At 37.4% G+C, this 19,857-nt stretch overlaps 1 protein-coding gene and 1 long non-coding RNA gene across 2 annotated transcripts in view; one reads left to right on the top strand and one right to left on the bottom strand.

Annotated features, from left to right (window-relative positions):
* The first annotated feature begins 9,977 nt into the window (after positions 1 to 9,977).
* LOC127949048 (uncharacterized) lies at positions 9,978 to 10,830 on the top strand. Its single transcript, XR_008152229.1, has 3 exons — positions 9,978 to 10,146; positions 10,227 to 10,310; positions 10,482 to 10,830. It is a non-coding gene; the product is annotated as an uncharacterized LOC127949048 (long non-coding RNA).
* A 1,991-nt stretch (positions 10,831 to 12,821) lies between these two features.
* Positions 12,822 to 19,857, bottom strand: part of best2 (bestrophin 2) — a 70,874-nt gene continuing 63,838 nt past the window's right edge. The window contains exon 11 of the mRNA XM_052545975.1: positions 12,822 to 13,044. Within this exon, the coding sequence (XP_052401935.1) occupies positions 12,973 to 13,044 (72 nt within the window). The 3' untranslated portion in view covers positions 12,822 to 12,972. The remainder of the gene's footprint in view (positions 13,045 to 19,857) is intronic.

Below are 19,857 nucleotides of genomic sequence, written 5' to 3'. Positions count from 1 at the left end.
CACAAACAATTAACTTCCAAAGTGTCGCCGGAAGGGTTGTCAGTGGCTCTTCGAGACTGTTTTGACACCTATGACTGGAATATGTTTAAGCAGGCTACCACATACAATAACACCACAGACCTCCAAGAGTACTCCGAGACTGTCACTGCCTACGTCACCAAGAGTATTGATGATGTAACAGTCACAAAAACCATCACTGTCCAGCCCAACAACAAGCCGTGGATGACAGGGGAGGTCTACAGACTCCTGAACGCTTGAAACGCTGCTGAGATGAGGAGGGTCTGAGGACAGCCGGGGCCAACCTGTCCCGTGGCATCAGAGAGGCTGAGACACAGTACTCCAGGAGGATAGCCAATCGATTCAGTGAAAGCAGAGACACTTGGAGCCTGTGGCAGGGGATACAGACGTTATGGAGTACTTTTTTATTTTCTATTACAAGTCCCCACCACAGACCTGTGACAGCATAATTTCCCTACTGAACGAGCTGAACGCCCTCTTCGTTTGGTTTGAGGAACAAAACCGCACCACTGCACAGAAGACCAGGTGATGACGCTGTCCTCAGACAGCGTGAGGAGATCCCTCAGCAGGATCAACGCACACAAAGCTCCGGGTCCTGAAAACATTCCCGGACATGTACTTAGAGACTGTGAAGTGGAACTCAATGATGTCCTCCCAGACATTTTCAACATCTCACTAAGTCAGGCTGTTGTCCCCACATGCTTCAAAGCTACCACCATCATTCCAGCCCTGAAGAAGCTGTCTCCATCCTGCTTTAATGACTACCGTCCACTTGCACTTACTCCTTGTAACGATATGAACTTCCTAATCATCGGGAAGAAGGAGGCGGGAACCGGCGCACAATCAAAACATAATTTTAATATTCAAAATAAACACAAAACATTGCACCAGCCCCTCACGGACGACTGGTGCGCTTAAAATAAAAAGCAAACATAAAATAATGTCCCAGGCCTGGTCCTCTCTCGTCCTTCACTATAGTCGCTCCAGTTTTATATCCTTCCATCTCCTACGTGGGACTCGATACTGGCGGTGGGGCGCAGGTGTAGCTCATCTACAATCACTACACCTGGCCTCACTCCTCGTTCCCACGCCTCTCGGCCCCGCCCCACTCGCCACATACCCCCATCGCCCCTCGCAGGCCGGGGGGTACCCTCGAGACTGCGCTCTACACCCCACTCGCCACACTCCTATTCTCACGAAATGCTTTGAATGGCTAGTTATGGACCATATCAGAGCCCCAGCCCCCATCATGTGCACCTTTTACAAAGGCACCATCGAGAGCATTCTGATGAGCTGAATCACCGTGTGGTATGGCACCTGCAAACCGTCCTGCCGGAAGAGTGAGAGCTGCTGAGAAGATTTTGGACCATCATTATTTCTGACCATCATTTATTTGTCAAATGTATCATATTCTTGTTATAAGAATCATGTCCAAAATTATACCCTGCAAGAATAGGGACCACGTGATTGATAAGATTACATGATTTATGAATGGGGTTGGTGAAACATCACAACGCCCCGAGGAAAAACAATGGGCACTATTTTAACGATCTAAATGCAAAGTGTAAAGCGCACGGTGCAGGTGCATTCATTGCGTGTCCAAATCCGCTTTTAATATTTTAACGACGGTAAAATGGTTGGCATGCCCGGGCGCATGGTCTCAATGGGTTGTCCCTATTCTCTTAATGAGTAATGGGTGTTTTTGGTTCCATGGGCGCAAAAATGAGCGCAAATGCATTTTGCCAATTAAACGATGTGGCGCAGGATGGGAAAATGCGAACAACGCCAGATTGGAACTAGCAAACACACTTGCACTTCGCCTTGCGTCGCATTGTGCCAGGTGGATTATAGGGCCCAATATCTAATAGGTCAAGACAACATTTGAGGTGTGTGCCAGTTTAAATACACAGGACACCATCAGATTTAGCTTTTTAGCTTTTGCTTTTAATCATGCCAGCTCTTAGCTTTTGCTTTTTGTCATCACTTTTAGTGTTCTTTGAGCACTGTTCCACCGTGTTTCAGCCTGCACGCCTGCTGCTGCTTAGCCACAATGAGAGGAAACACCACATAGTCTCGTTTATTTTTTTTCTATCCCCGAAGCAATCTAAAATAGTCCGAATATAAACACTTATTATAGGTGCACCCTAGTGATTCAGGACAAGCTAAAAACATGATTTGGAAAAATGATTCATGGTGTACTTGCTTATTATATACATTTTTCTACATTTTGAACACAAACAAAGTTACGGACCGCAGCTCTGATTGGTTGTTTCTTACAGGGAGCGGATGACTTTCTGCAAATGGCAATAGGACCACTGGGAGGAGCCAGAGGAGCTTGATTTTTTTCAAAGATTAATGGACATAATGACAGGTTTAATAAATATGTAAAAAATATTTTTTTACAAAAGTTCCCTACAGCACCTTTAAACTGCCGATCTTAAATGATTCCCTTTGAGCTAAATTTACCTGTTTCCCTTACAGTCGGTTCACCCAAAAATGAAAAATCAGTCATCAATTTCTCACCCTCATGTGTTCAGAACCAACAAGTATAAAAAAAATATTTTATAATAATTGTAAAAAAAAAATATATTATTTACTAATATATGTAAATATACTATTGGGATACAGTATATAGAATATATGCGTTCCACAGTTATTGTGCCTCATTTAATACTTATAACCCTCTTCACACATAAGGGCTAATACATGGCTAGGTGTGCATTACATAGGAAATGCATAGCATGAAAAAAAGAGCATGGCCACATTCTATAAGGGTGGATGTGGTTAGAACATTTAAGAGCTGCCATGACTTTTATGCCAGAAACACTTCTCCACTCACAGATTGTGTGATGTTTCATGTATATCCCACAGCATATCGTTGTACCAGAGTTGTGACATAACTATGTTGCTTTTATTATTTTTATGTTTTGTAAAAATAATTGAAACTTCTTTATTGGGTTAAATCCCTAATTTTCTTTTCAGTAATGAACATTTTTAAATGGAACAAAAAAAAAATTAAAAAGTTAAACTTACACAAATCGAGTGTTTGATAATGTCTAAATGTGCACTAAAAAAGTTAGCAATTATGACCAGCTATACTGTTTTGAGCATCTAAAGTAGAGCTAAATGCATGTATTTATTAAACATCCATATGGCCATCTGTTTTGTGTATGTCATTTTCTTTGTGTGAATGTCATTCTACACATTTGCAACTATTAATCTGCAACTTCCAATTCAAAACACGAGTGTTTTGATTATTGTCAGTGTGTGCACATTTAAATATTCAGCTTTACACATCAGAGCTGTGAGTAAAAATTTAAATAACAAATACAAATGTTAATATGACAAGTTCTCACATTCAGATCAACAAGCTCTTGAGTTTTGCTACTGTTTTACCTTCAGAGAAAAACTACACTAATAACGTTTTAGTGCGGTACATTTGAAGTACTATTGAAATACAATTGCATTGTAGAGCAAACAACTGCCATGAGCATTAGCACCTCTAGAAGAACCTTGTGTAGGTGGGAAATGCAAAGCATGGAAAAAAAGTGTGACCTCATTCTATAAGGGTGGATGTGGTTAGAACATTTAAGAGCTGCCATGACTTTTATGCCAGAATCACTTGTCCACTCACAGATTGTTTGACGTTGCTGCTGATCTGCCAGGCTGCATCACACTGATGTGAGTATGTCCTTCTGTCTGTAAATCTGAATTCTGTAGGTTGCAAGTTCATCAAATGAGAGTTATAGAAAGTGACTGTGAAACAAATGGAATTGACTCACCACTAGCAGATCAAACTAAATATATAACAATGTTTCATTTACTAACAAGTGTTGATATATGACCATCAGCTAGTTAATTTATCTAGTCAAGAATTTACAACTTAGAAACTGACAGGAGCTGGACAGTAACAAAAGTACATTTAATTGAGTACTGTACCCCAGGGGGGTAAACGGTAAATCACAGTATCCACATACTATTCTTTCACTTATTTGTAGTAAAATTACAGTAACTGCACATTTGAAAATTGTTTGATTATAGTAACTATAGTTTTATATTTGTTAAAATATGGCAATACAAATGGTAGGCTAATATATCCATCAAAAATGGACTATTGTACTATTACAATGTATAAAAAAATTTCTCATACAGTATGTAACCCTCATTCCCTGATGGAGGGAACTCAGACGTTATGTCGACCGACACTCACTTGGGAGGCCAATCATCTCTCAGTTTAAGAAAAAATGCCATTGAAAATTGGCTAGTGGATCTTGCATACCTGAGCCACTCTCCATACAAGTGGGTATAAATAGGCAACAGGTGCATCAACTCTTCAGGTTTTATGCTGAGGAGATTGGATTTTCACTGGCGTTTTTATGGCATTATTTTTTAGTCAAAAGTTATGAGCGTGTAAGACATGCTAACGAGCACATTATGTTATTTCACACGCGCAAAAATGAACCTTCAGCTGGCATGATAAAAGTACTCGCACACAAATTCAACAACCGAAAGGTGTACATGTAGCTGCTTGTACAGTGGAATCCTGCTCGCACGCAGTGGATTTCTGCTCGCTCAGCTGATTTCTGCTTCCTCGAGTCTACATGACTTTTGACAATTTGGGTGCGGAAATCAAGGAGGTCACTGTCCCTCTTATGATTGGTCACTTTCACACAGGGACATCCTTGTACCTTGATTGTCAGCACTCATTACAGGAAGAACGGAGTTTGGTTAAGTTACCACCGAAGAATGTGGGAATTCAGAGTGGGAATGAATTATAATGAGTTTTCTAATATACATAAATTGTCTCTGCACGTATAAAATGCTGTGCAGATCATAGTTAAATCAATTACCATCGATGTATACATTTTGTTAAGTTAACATTAACGTTACATATTTTTGAGCAACAAGTAACGTAACTAGCTAGCCTATTCGTTCTGTAGCTAACGCCTTAGCCAACACTTGTGAGGCTGATCGCCCGACACTCATTTTAAAACTTTTAATCTTTAAAAACTGCATCTTAGACAACTAACTTTAGGTTAACTGAATCATAACATAATTGTTTTCACATGTAAAAGTACATGTGAAAACAATTATGTTATGATTCAGTTAGAAAATATGTAACTCTGCGAACAGAAGCCCGCTGCGCGCGAGCAGGATTCCACTGTACAAGCAGATTTAACCTATGAGAGTATGCCAGGCGCTCGCTCACAGCTACATGTACACCTCTCAGTTGTTGAATTTGTTGAACACTTTTGACCTGATTCAGCATGTGCATGGACCCACACACAAAGGTGGACACACTCTGGATCTAATCATCAGTAGGGGTCTAAACATTTCATCCATTGTTACTAAGGACATAGCACTATCTGATCACTTCTGTATTTTATTTGATATATTGATCTCTGCTACCACTGAATCTAAATCTGTCTCTGTCAGAAGGAGATGCATAAATGAGAACACAAGTGTACTATTTATGGAGGCTATATCTTTAACATCAAGCATTTCTTCAGACTCTGTTGATATTCTCCTTGATTCCTTCAACTCAAAAGTTAAGAATGTTATTGATGATATTGCACCAATAATAGTCAGTAAGAAAACAGACAGAAATCAGTTTGGAGAAGATCAACAGCAGTTCAGACTATGAAAAGACAATGCAGAAAAGCTGAGCGAATGTGGAAGAAGACGGAACTTGAAATTCACTATAGCATCTATAAAGAGAGCCGTCATGCTTTTAATGTGAAACAAGCCACAGCTAGACAGAATTTCTTCTCAAACCTTATAAACAGTAACTTAAATAACACTTGTACTCTTTTTGCCACTGTTGAGAGACTGACAAACCAAGGTGTTCAAGGTGAATGCATACCTTGACTCTAGGGGTCAAACAACTAAAAATCAAGTCAGGAATCTTGGTGTGATTCTGGAGACAGACCTTAGTTTCAGTAGTCATGTCAAAGCAGTAACCAAATCAGCATACTATCATTTAAAAAACATTGCAAGAATTAGATGTTTTATTTCCAGCCAAGACTTGGAGAAACTTGTTCATGCCTTTATCACCAGCAGGGTGGACTATTGTAATGGGCTCCTCACCGGCCTTCCCAAAAAGACCATTAGACAGCTGCAGCTCATCCAGAACCAGAAGATCTGAGCATATCACACCAGTCCTCAGGTCCTTACACTGGCTTCCAGTTACATTTAGGATTGATTTTAAAGTACTTTTACTCGTATATAAGTCACTAAATGACCTAGGACCGAAATATATTGCAGATATGTTCACTGAATATAAACCTAACAGAGCACTCAGATCACTAGGATCGAGTCAGTTAGAAATACCAAGGGATCACACAAAACAAGGGGAGTCCTCCTTTAGTTACTATGCTGCCCGCAGTTGGAATCAGCTTCCAGAAGAGATCAGATGTGCTAAAACACTAGTCACATTTAAATCTAGACTCAAAACCCATCTGTTTAGCTGTGCATTTGTTGAATGAGCACTGTGCAATGTCTGAACAGATTGCACTATATTTTCACTGTTTTTTTTTTTCTTATCATTTTCTAACTGTTTTTAAATGTTTTAATCATTTTAAAAGTTTTAAAATTGCTTGTTTTATTTTTGTTATTTTTTTCTTCATGATTATTTTACTTTCTTTTATGTAAAGCACTTTGAATTACCATTGTGTACGAAATGTGCTATATAAATAAACTTGCCTTGCCTTGCCTTGCCTTAAACTCAGAGATGATTGGGCTCCTAAGTAAGACCCCATATGTCGTTCAACATTAACTCATAGTGACTTACAGATAGGGAACCTTACTACTCAGGCCGACTGGTATGTTGCTGCTAAAACTGGTCAAGGAAGAAAATAAATCTGAACATTATTTTAGTGTCTAAACACTGCACATTAATATATATAATTTTAGTTTTTTCTTTTTTAGTTTTATTTTATTTATTTATTGCAAGCAAATGATTAATAAGTAGGTTAAATTATCACAAAGGCCAAATTGTTTTACTTAAAATTTTTACAACTTTGGAGTCGAAATTGGGACTATATAAGAATTCATTGCATTCAGTCGGTTGCATTAGTGGCAAAAGGTATTGTAAGTACTACAATGTGACAAATAAAACGTTTTAATTTTGATACATAATACTTTCAAAAGCATGTACTTTTCGGTCTTTTAATTAAATAAAAAAACTGTCTTTACAATGTTTGCTTGTAGTGGAGTAGTATTTGACCAGTAGTATCTTGAAAATCTCTTTTTCACACTTGAAACCACAGATAACAACAACAACAACATGAAGGTGACAAGATGTTTAAAGCTGGTTTCCACCTTCTACAGCTTCCTAACTGTAAGTAAATGTTATCTGGTAAATAATGAGTGAGTAGTCCACAAACAAATAAATTATAAACATTTTTTCTTTCACACACTGTAGTTGGGTGGGGGTGCGACTGCAGGATTCGGTATATGGTCACAAATAACCAAAAAACCATCTGAAGTGTTAAAAACCGTTGATGGTACTACATTCACCAAGATCCTGTCCATGGGTGCCCCATTGCTGATTGCTGTGGGCTGCATCTTCGCTCTGATGGGTTTGATTGGCTTTTGTGGCACTTTGAAGAAAAAAAGCTGGATGCTCTTGGTCGTAAGTGTCAAATAATAAAATATACAAGTATAAGCCAAATGTTTTAATATGCCTGTTCTTTTTACTTTCATTTCAGTTCTTCATCGTTGTGATTATCATCTTCATCCTCCAGGTCATGGCAGCAGTTTTTATCCTCCTTCCAAATTCTGTGGTAATCAAAAAAACAAACAAAAAAAACATGGCCTCATTTCTTGAGTGTATTGTGTTTGAGGTTGCGGGCTCAGCCTCAGATCTTGTTGCCAAATATACAGTCTTTTTTTTTTACTTAATTTATTTAGGAAGTGAATAAAGTGGTAAGTTGCAAGTTAGGGACATCAGTATCTTTATATTATTTCCATAACTCAAGATTTGAGGTTTATTTATTTTTAAATTGTTTTGTTTGTTTTTCAATATCTTGCAATGCCAGCATTTATATTGACAGTAATCAAAAACGACCGGGTTAAAAACAGCGTGGGCAGGTTATTCCTGACAGGATGCAGTTTAACACAAATCTAGTGATCATCATGATATATTATTATCTGAAAGACAGACTCTCCTGAAAGAGGAGAGAATAGTCACGCAAGCAGAAAAAATATACTGTAACCGACAGAACAAATGTTTTGTTTGCGATGGTCGAAATACTTAAAGAAAATGTCTCCGCCCTTGTAAAAAAAAGAAGTGCACTTAAGTATACTTTTATAAAGTGTACTTATTGCGGAAATAATTAACTTTAAAAGAACACAAATAAATGCAAATTAAATATGTTATTTTCGCCGCTTAAGTACATTGTATTTGTAATTAATTTAAAGTGTATCACATTTAAAAGTTATATTAAATGGAATAAGTTGAACCTTTGAGTGATTTTTTGAACAACTTAAGTGGGACTTAAGTATATTTTATATGTGATTTGAAATATGGTAGATATGTACTTCTGAATAAGCAATTAATGTGAACTAAAATATACTTCAATGTTCTTGCAATGAAATTTAAATTTAGTATATTAAATAATAATAACCTCTTAGTTACAATCAAAGCAAAAACACAAAATGGGAAACCCTCTACATTTATTGACAAAACAATCTCTATAACAAATACACAAAAATGCTTTTTGCTGATGCACAAGAAAAACCTTAACACTATACAGTTACAACACTTCAACTCACTTATTAGAGAGTCTGGAGAACAATGCTAATTTCGCCATCATGGAAAACATCATTCTGTAAGATGTGTAAACCGGTTTCCTTCACGTCATGATTGATTGATTGACTTAGACAAAAATGTTTGAGTTAGTAATATTCAACAACCTATTTGATTATATTAATAATATTAACCTGGAAATATATATATATATTTAACGTTATCTGTGTTATATTTCATCTGCAACTGAAATGTCAACTTTTATAAACATCCGTTTGGTCGTTAACTTTTAAAAGCATCATTAGCATAAAATATGAGCAGAGTTCTTGGCATGAAAGACCCGCTACTGGAAGATCATTGTGCTGCTACTTTTCTCTCCAATACAGTAGGAAGTTAAATGAAATGCAATGTGGAGGATGTTAACTGTGACAAGATTATAGACACAGTTGTGTGACAGGATAGTATGTCCCAGGGCTTGCCTATACTCTACTACGCACTCAAAAAGTGTATACTTTCTTCACCAAAAGAGTACATACTGTAAGGATGTAGTATAAGTAGGCACACTGAGACGCAGCACAAGTCTTGTACAGGTATTTCCTTATATGACAGTGACTTCCTGCTTAAACAGGAAGTAATAGATACCACAAAAGGTATGTGAAAGGATGAAAGGAGAATGTAAGTGTGTGATAGAGCTAGAATGAATTATGGCTTGTACGGCCCCTGATAATACATACATACAAACACAAGCACATTTATGTTATAAGTTATATTTTATATTTCTAATGTTTGACATTACACAGGAGGCATGGTTTATTACAGATATTCAAACCTTTTATCAAAATATAACAAGTTTCCTGCTTTATTATTTCAAAATAATTTTAAATGTAAGTTTATCAAAATAAGTTTTGATAGCATTTGCAAATTTTTACATTTATTCATATTTTTGTATTTTCTTTTTTGACACTCTGACTCTTTCTGATCAAATCAAAAGGACAAATCAACATTACAATGTCACTTTTTTTTCTCTCGAAATGTACCCTTGGCAAACCTACTTTTCTTTTTCTGGTCAACAGAAGGAAAATGCATTGAGCAGCTTAGAGGTCAAATTCGTTGAAAGTCTTAAGACGAAATATGGCCAGGAGCAATCAATCACTGACATATGGAATAATACTATGACCAAGGTAAGACTAGCCTGCATGCATGTCAGTTCGAACTTATAAATATTAGTTTTCATTTTTTTTTAGCTGAAATGCTGTGGATACAAAGGCTATGATGACTTCACAAGTTCAGCTTTTGTGAAGAAAACATCAAACTATCCCACACAATGCTGCAGTAATGATCCAAATCCAATATGTGGAAAAGACAAAGCTAAGGGAGAGGTACTGTCTCATTGTGCCAAAAATACAGTAAAAAGATGATAAAAGCATATTTTCATGAACATATTCAATTTCTGTTTTAGAACATGAGGGGCTGCATTCATGTGCTGTTTGACGAAAATATACCCATATCTGGAGCTTTGTCATTTCTGATCGGCATTATAGAGGTAATAATAATATGTGACCCTTGAAATACCCAAACTTTTAAAAAAAAAATTTTTTGATGGATCTCATGGTGTTTTGAGAGAGCCTTATTTCCCTGAAGGCATCATATTCAAAATAATAATCACTTCTTGACTATATGTATTCATAATTCAGTTTCAACCCTTTTTTTCCAGATTGTTGCCTTAATTGTTTCACTGAAAGTCTACCAATGCTTGAGACGCTTGCCTGATCTCCCAGACCCTTGTGAAAATAATCTGTGATAAACGACTATTGATTTCTTTTTTTCTGTATCTTTCAAAGTTCTTTGTGCTTTATTATTGCATTTGACAAAATATTCAGAATTTTTCTATGAACAGTGATGTGTGAAGACAAAGAAAGTAAAATTATTATTAAAATATATAATTTACTAGTATCTATAGAAGTTTAACACTTTCATGTTTCAGTGTCTAACAAAAAATATATAAAAATTTGCATAGTGGCTCCTAATTTCATTCAATAAAACTTATGCTTATTTTTAAATAACTTGACTTACTGTTAGAACAATATGATGATTTAATAACAATGGTTTATAACCTTGATAATGAGGTCATGAAACATTTCTGTAAGTGAATCCTGTTGTGGAATAATTGAAAGCTGGAAAACTGAATTAAAACTTTTATTACATTTTATTAATCTGAGTTCTTTCTATTCCTATTGTACGACTACAAACTGCAGACTTCATTCAGTTGTAAAGTATGTAATATGAAGAATAACTGTGTCTAGCTTTATTTGTTTATTAATATGTTGTTTATTTTTTATATTGCTCTTATGGATCAAAAAGCACCAGAAGCCTTACAATGCTGCTATACTGCCCACATGAGGATCATTTCCATCATTACAGTTTCAATCACTATCAAACCTAATAATCATCTGAATGCTATTATACATATTTATAAAAGCAGTGCCTGTGTCATATTTATTATTTACATGATTGTTTTTGTCACATGTTATTTTTACTAGACATGCACTTGATTTATTTTCAAGGAACTAGAAAAATACATTTTTAGTGCTGATTATCATTGTTCTGTCACATGATCACTTTAAAGGTCCCGTTTCACGCTTTTTTTGAAGCTTTGATTGTGTTTACAGTGTGCAATATAACATGTGTTCATGTTTCGCGTGTAAAAAAACACAGTATTTTTCACACAATTCACCTATCTTTATACCGCTGTTTTCACTGTCATAAGTCCCTCCTTCAGAAATACGTAACAAGTTCTGATTGGGCCAGCGGTACCGGTGTTGTGATTCGACACAAGCTTATAGCAGGCTGACCTCCTGCTAACTGATTGGACTAGAACACACGTGCTGGAAATGTACTTATAATCACAGGAGTCCTTTTACTGACGAGATGCGCATGAACATCGCATTCGTTTTTTTGCACAGGCCTAACATCTAGTTATTTGCTGCACATAGTTTTACATGTGAATTATAATTTTCCGGAACCGAGTTAAACATAAATTGTAACCATTAATCTCCAACTACAGCCGTCCCTGGGAAGCCCAAACAAAGATGATTGGACTCAGAGATGAAAATAACAGCGTTTCAAACTAAGCTTGACGACGTCAGCAACCTGTCTGACAGATGTAAATCTTCTAGTAGCTGTGCGTGAAACTGCCATCGTTAATCTTGCAGAGACGGCGAGCTTGAGCGGGGAGTTATTTGGCGTGAGTGAGCAGGAGTAAGTATTCTGATTAATTATTTTGTATAGTATTTTAAAATGTAACGCCAGTACGACATATTAAGTTAATTGCCTGCGAGCTTCTCCTCCTGTCTGTACGGTAATGCGACAGAGAGCCGAGTGGTTATGACGCAATCATTAGCCTATTTTTTACAAAAACTGTTTCTACGGGGCCATAATGTAACATAGAAAATGGGTAATGGAGCCCTTTATACATTGATGTGTATCTTTAGAAATAAATAATGGACAAACGAAGTCTTTAAACGCCTCAGATGTAAAGTTATTCGCTGTCAAAGTGACGCCAGAATGAATGGGAGTCAATGGGAATGCTAACGCAAGTGAAGTTCTGCTACAAGATGGCAACACACAGCCGACTTCAACTTCCCGTCGACTTCCTTGCCGCCTGTCTCTTCCTTCTTCTCCGTTGGAGTGCAACAAGGCCACGCCCCTTTTTGTGAATTCATGTGGGCGGAGGTTAGTCAAAAAACTGTTTTAGTGACGTCATTACTGCAGGAACTAGAGGGCTGTAGTCCAAACGGGTGTTTTTTGTAGGCAAATTCTGTTAAATCAAATATCTCGCTTGGCATTGAACTTTGAGCTTTAGAATTTTACAGATATTATTTATACTCTAACAACAACATTACACATTAACTAAAGTTTAAAACATGGAATCACGAAGAAGGGGACCTTTAAGTCTAAAAATAGAGTTTAAAAGGTCAATAATATTCAGACAAGAGCATCCACACTTTTTGATTGAATGTATAATTGTATAAAAATATAAATACGATCATGTTTCTCAACATTGGTGTATTTGGTCACTGTTTGACCTTACTTCCTGACCCTTTGACCTCTGACCCTTAACCTACACACTGACATTGAGTTTGACCAGCAATTGTGAGTCTGCCAGCATCTGCTTTCTTTCTGAATTCTGTGGGAATGTGGAGACTTCAAGCGATGGGATTCAGTAAAGACACTGCTTCTGCTTTGCTGTTGGTCGGTTGTGGTCTTAGGGTCATGACCTTTACAGAGTCACTGATTGGCTGAAAAGAGAAGAAGTCGGGTACAGAGCGGTTGGTGGCATTTGAGGCACAGAAATGAGACTTGACTCGTCCCAGAGCGAGAGGACTCCTCCTCCCTGCAGATGTCTGTGCTGTGGGTGGTTAAACAAATATCATTGTTTAACCACTAGATGGCTAGATGACCACTAGATGACCTTATTGAGGTTTAATAAATATATGTATTTAGCTCTACTCCAGTAGCATTACTGCTTATTTTTTAGCTTTTGCCTTTTAATGTAAATGTGGACATTATCAAACACTCGATTTTTATAAGCTTTTTTATGTTGCATTTTAAAAGGTTCATTACTGTCGAGCAGAGGTTGTAAGTGCTGACTTGATGTTGTGCAGCGAAACTGAAGTAAAGTGCAAAAGTAAATATGTCGTTAACATTTGTATATGTAATTTTATTTATGTGAATGGCATTCTACACATATTTAACTATTAATCGACAACTTCCAATTCAAAGCACGGGTGTTTTTATCATTGTCTGTGTTTTCAAATTGAAAGACTCAGCTTTTCACATCAGAGCTGTGAGTGTAAATTTCAACTTACAAATACGAATGTTAATATGACAGGTTCTCAACTTCAGATTTTCAACCTCTCAAGTTATGCCACTGATATACCTCCACATTGCTATGACCACAGTGAGTGATTGAAAGGTCAAAATATATATATTTTTAAATTCTGCACATGATGACCCTCAAGGGGTCGCTCATGCACATGAAACTGACTGAATTTGTGTTTGTGTGTTTATATGTATATTGTAGCGTAGCGGCTCCTTTGCGTTTTCTGTGTCTATACACACCAGAAGCATGCCTGACGCGTCGCTGGTGCGCTGCTGCTGCTGTAGGTGACATAGAGGGAGGCTGCCGATAGACCAGGCTCTTGTTTTCATGACAACAATTTCAACTTTTTTTTTACACACCTACACCTTCATGTTAAGCATAAATATAAAGCCTACTGATAAAGGACACTGTCCACAATTGACAGCAAAATAGACTATGTTTGACAGGTGCAATATTTGAAAATCGAAATTTCTAGCATGCACATGTGTCTCACGCAGAAAATCTGCAAGCTCTAACCTGTTAACATGGGAGCCGAACTAAAAACGGACACGCCACGCAGCTGAGACGCTTACGCCACACATCCAGTGTGTCACCGGCCTTACTCTTCGTTGTAATTTAGCTATAAACCCAGTTGAGAACCCAAAGGTTATCATAGACATTCTGAAACAACATTATAGTGATGTCAATTATTCATGTATGCCCTTGGTTGATTTCTCTGGCACTGTTCCATTAGCATGAGAAGGTCCTGTAGAGTATTGGGTGCGGTTGAATAAAGCAGTGGATCTCGCAGAGGAAGCATTAAAAAGACTTGGAAGATGAACGGAAGATCTGTGTCAAGAAGCGGCCATGATGTCCGTGAAGTATTGCCCTGACTCCACCCTAGCTTCAGTGTTCCATTTCAGAGCTCCAGAAAAATGGACTGCACAGGAGATACAAGAACAGCTTGATGGGTACCAAACAGAGTTGTAAGAGCAGATGTCAGCGAAGTCTAAGCGTCATATTACTTCAAGACATGTCACTACTCATGTTCAGACATCACAATCAGCACTCCACACACTATAGATAGTGATGACAATTGTATGAGAACTCTGATTAATCTTCTTGATCGTGCACTGTCTCAAAATGTCCAAATGCCATCTCACCAGCCCCAAGGCAAGCTCTGTAGAGTATGCAAATCTCCAGATCACTGCACTGTAACGCATTGCCGGTGAGAACATCTGTGCTTTGCGTGCTTCCAGCCTGGGCATAGTAAGAGAGACTGTTCAAGTGACAGGTCGAGACCTGGTCTGACAACATTCAGGGGCTCTTCATGTTTAAGCTAGATGGCTCACGTTTGGAAGGGGGATGCGTGGGCACAAGCGAAGAACCCCTAGAGAGTGTTGATCTCCATCACTTATATGAAAATGCATGTGCACAGGCTCCCACTGGAACCAAAGTGATAGCACAAAATGTCCAGGCAGTTTCCAAAAGTTACATTCACCATTCTAACGGTTCCGTCGCTGCTGGGAACAACTTGGTTTACTCTGCCTACTGGCCAGAGGGCTCGTGGCAGTTGGGAGTCCAAAACCATAACTACTTGTCTCACTGATAGATTTGGTGCAGATTTTTGCCATTTCACACGGGTTTGAAGACTCGGCAAGTAGTTGTTTCCAGAACTGGTTAGCTATGACTTGGCTATGTCTCCATTTTCTCTTTCCAAGCAATTTTCTTACGCCATAAACCACTTGAGGAAGAGAGGCATCCCGCCACCCCATCAGCAACAGATTTGGAGTAATTCGGTTGTTAAGTGATGACGTAAGAAGCGCTGTTTCCGGGTCCAAGCCTCAACTCGCTTCACTTGAGAATACGACCTCAGCAGCCGTTTATGAGCACTGTTTATTCATATTAATAATTTAAGCTAAACGCTTTCAAACTTACGGTATACACTACAGTCTCCGTGCTCACATCGTCCCAAACACAAATAATTTGTGTATATTTTTTTTTATATTTATATTTTCATTGTCTGGCTATCTGGGACTTCGGTATGGAGTTAAATGTTACGATTATAACTTTTTCGCTAGTATTCTATAACATTGTGAGTTTATATTAGATCCTTTTGTTGTTTTCTCGTGGTAACTGATAGAGCGTTTGGACACGGAAGTGCTGCTACGTTACGTCAGACTTAACAAGCGAATTGGGTCTATGTCAGAGATTTCTGATGATACATACCCAAGTGGTTTACAATTGAGTATTCCCTCCACTTCAACCAGAACAGTAGACAATACTTCCTCAGACACAACTTGATCCTTAAGTACTACTCGAAGACAGGATTTAATAGAGCATATTTCACGCTCCCAGGCTCCACCGAAATGAGGCACATGTGGAGGATTAAGCTGAAAAGAAATACTCTGTTCATTTTTGGCTCAAGTGCAGAGAATGTTTCTTGGAGTTCTCGATTCCCACCTCTGAAATGTATACCCTAGTCAGATAGTAACTCAAAGGGTTTGCCTCGTCGTGCAACAAAGCGTCGTAAAGCCATAAGAAAGGAGTCAGTATCCATATTATGAAGGAGATCTAAGTGGATACACCTTGTGGTGAGGCATTTGAAAATGATTCCCCATCGTTTTTCATGTCTTCTGCCCATCTTTACGGTAAATGGTCCGAAGCAATCGACACCAGCTGACCAGAAAGGAGGAGATAAGCCATTTTAGGGTTGACTGGATTACGGCGCCATTTTGTGCATTCTATGCACTGGTGTTGATGTTTCTTTACGACTTGTCTACCTCGGATAATCCAGTAAGTTCTTCGCAACTCTGCGAAGACACGCTCAGGACCGGTATGAAGAAGTCTGTTGTCAGTCTTGTATTATGAGTTTGGTGATGGGATGATCAGGTGCCAATACAATAGGATGCAAAGTATCAACTTCAAGGTTCTCAGCTTTGCGAAGGAGACCTCCTAGAGCCTTGAAGCCTGATCATGCTGCGCAAAAAGCCCAAATCGGGCTTTCCAAAAAAGAAAGACAGGAAGGAAAAAGAAAGGAGGCAGAATGAGGGGAAGCAGCTGATGACTAATCAGGGAGAATAATCTCAAGGGCCACACTGCTATAAAGTTTCAAACTGAATTTGTAATAATAATAAAAAGGCGATTTATGTGATAAACTTAAACCAAAACTTTAAGTATTTTAAATCACTCTAAGTGGATGGTGAAATATTCTAAAGGAATAGGGCACAGAGTCGATAACTCTGAATAGAACACAGCCCAGCTGCGGCGCAATAAATGACGTCGACACAGCAAACTAACGACGAACTATTAAGCTTCTAACCACAGGTGGTGTGTGTGCTATTGCCTAGTGCTATTGGAGTGGTGGAAAGAGTGGCAGCGTAAGACAGTGTAAAGTTAGTAGCCCTACTATTGCTTGCTTATAATGTGTGATATATTCTAAAACTCCTTAATAAATTATCTGCCTATATTTCTGCACATGTAGATGTGCCTACCAATATCACTGTGTTCTCAAGTGCACACAGGTAATATTGATTTGAGCAATAAAACAAATTATACTTTTTGTTTGGTGAAAAGCCCTAGCTATTTCAAGACCTTTGTTATTTCAAGACCTTTGATGCTATCGTCCTGCTCACTGTATGGTTAAAGATTTTGCAGTGCATTGAAAACCGAAATGTAATTCTTCAGGCAGGAGATATTTCTCTGGATGTTCAGGCTGCAAACTACTAAGTATTAACTAAAAAATAATAATAAAAACATTCCAAAGAGGAAAATATATATGGTACCAAAGTCCAATTTAAGACGCTCCTTTCTCCATCTCATTTTTATCACCAACGCAATCACAGGTAACACTCCACACCATTCAAGATTCAAGGTTTTATTTGTCATGTACAAGTTATATGACACACAACAAGCAGTGAAATGTAGGTCTGGCATACTTTTTTTAGACGGTGCAAAAAATAAAATACAAATAATAAATTATACTGAAAAATAATAAGAAAAAAATAAGGAGATAATTAAATACAAATAATGAAATACACAATCTATTAAACTGCTACACAGATGATGTGCAGAGATGTAAAAAATGTGCAGTGAGGATGAGCGGCATAGTTAGGTTGTGTCAAAAAAGTGCAGTGTGCAGACAGTTATTGGGTAGCCCTAAACAACCAGTCTATAAAGTGCAGTTTGTTTAATATCCATGTTTAGCAGTCTGATAACATGAAGGAAGAAACTCCTCCTGAGCCTCTCTGTTTTTGCCATCAGATTGTGGAAGTGTCTGCCTGACTGTAGCAGATTAAACTATGGGTTTCCAGGGTGGGTGGAGTCTTTGAGGATCTTAACATTCCTAGATTTATATCTACTAGTTTGGATGTCTTGCAGAGAGGGGAGAGATGTTCTGGAGATGCGCTCAGCTACTCTTTGCAGGGCATTTGAAAGTGTTTGAAGCTCCTTACTCTCTCCAGTGGGGTCCTGTTAATGATGAGTGGGCTGTAGATCCGCTGCTGCCTCCTCCTGAAGTCCACAACCAACTCCATGGATTTGCTGACTTTCATAAAGAGGGTGACTGAAGACTATATGCAGATCATACACTTTGCCATTACAAGTAAATAACATTAAAATATATAAATAGAAAAGTTCTTGTAAAATATTATTACAATTTTCAATAATACTTTTTATACTGAATTTCTGAACAAATAAATAAAGACTCGGTGAGCCTCAGACTTCAAAACCATTACAAAATCAGCATGCTGCTGGTTTCACTCCAAGGATATGAATTATATTTTTACTGCAATGTTCTTCATGTTCATCTGTGTAAATAAAAAGGATTAAATTGGTATTAAATTTAACTGAAAGTGTACAGCTAAAAAATTATTTATTAAAATAAATAAATACTTCAGTGAAGTCAAACTTCTCTCCCAGAAAAACATACAGTTCATTCTACAATATTCAAAGGAACACAAAAATCAAATAGGCAAGAAATTGCAATTGATTACACTTCCATGTCGATTATTTAGCTTGTAACATGTTACATGCTGTAAAGACGAATACGCCAGAGTTTTTTTGAAAGCCTTTGTCTTGAATCGTCTGTTATTAGTCATGAATGTTTTTCCACAGCAATAATTAACTTTTTTAATTAAAAGCAGTTGTGGACACAGTTAGAAAAATATCACCGTAATGTCATTCAGGACAGTCTCTGACCATACTCCTGGAGCAATTTTAGGGACAAGCGCTGTTGCAAATGTCCACCTTTAAAGTATGAACATGATTTATCCACACAAAAACCCACCCACCCACACACTTTAGTCAAAATCTTCAGACACAATAAATTACACAATAAATCTTGGTGCATAGAAAAAAAGCTTTCAGGAAAGTGATCCTTTGGGTTTGCAAAGAGAGGTCACAGGTCACTGAAATATAACTTCTGCCCACCCAGACTTTCTGTAAAACAAAGTTTACATATAATCTTTTTGTTTGTTTATTTTACCTACAATGACTAAATTAATTCTGTGCCTTATATTATTGATATGTAATGCATGGTAGCGGACACTGCAGTTACCCTAATAGATCCATTGTCATGAGTATAAAACTGAAAACAGAATTGGTAATTAAACCAAATTATATTTAAATTGCATTACATTATTTGGATTAACGTTACACGTAAAAAATAAAAATAGATAACATTTTAAAAATATAAGAGCAGGTTTTGAAACATTGACCAGCTTTGTTTGGTTAGGAGTTTTAACTAAGACTCATTCTTATGGAACACTGTACTAAATCTATTATTAGTTATTGATCGCTCAAATATCAATGCAGTTATAATACATACATATTTTACGTAACGTTAGTCACAATGTTTCAGTGTCCATTATCTGCAGCGTAGATTCTAGAAATGTATTGCTGATATATTTAGCAAAAACAGATATGCTGAGTCAAGGAAAAAAGTTGAGAGGAACAGCGGTTTATCTGATTGAGCATTTAATGCAGAAAATGGCAAATATTACAAGAGAAGACCGCTCCCTTCGGAAAATTGGAAAAATTAAGGCGAAATTGGACAAGAAATTGTAAGGTATTATTTAACTTAATGGGTCAAATCCGGAACAAGCTAAAGTTGTGATGTTAAGAGACTTAATAGATCTATAACAATTTAAATAATGAGACATATTCCCTTTTGCATTTTCAATACACCTCAAGATATGCCGATGTTAAACCCTGTGGGAATTAATATAAT

This window comes from Carassius gibelio, chromosome B1 (assembly GCF_023724105.1).
Source record: "Carassius gibelio isolate Cgi1373 ecotype wild population from Czech Republic chromosome B1, carGib1.2-hapl.c, whole genome shotgun sequence".
NCBI classification, from domain to species: domain Eukaryota; kingdom Metazoa; phylum Chordata; class Actinopteri; order Cypriniformes; family Cyprinidae; genus Carassius; species Carassius gibelio.
The sequence above is the reverse complement of the archived record's forward strand: the minus strand, read 5'-3'. Positions and strand labels throughout refer to the sequence as shown.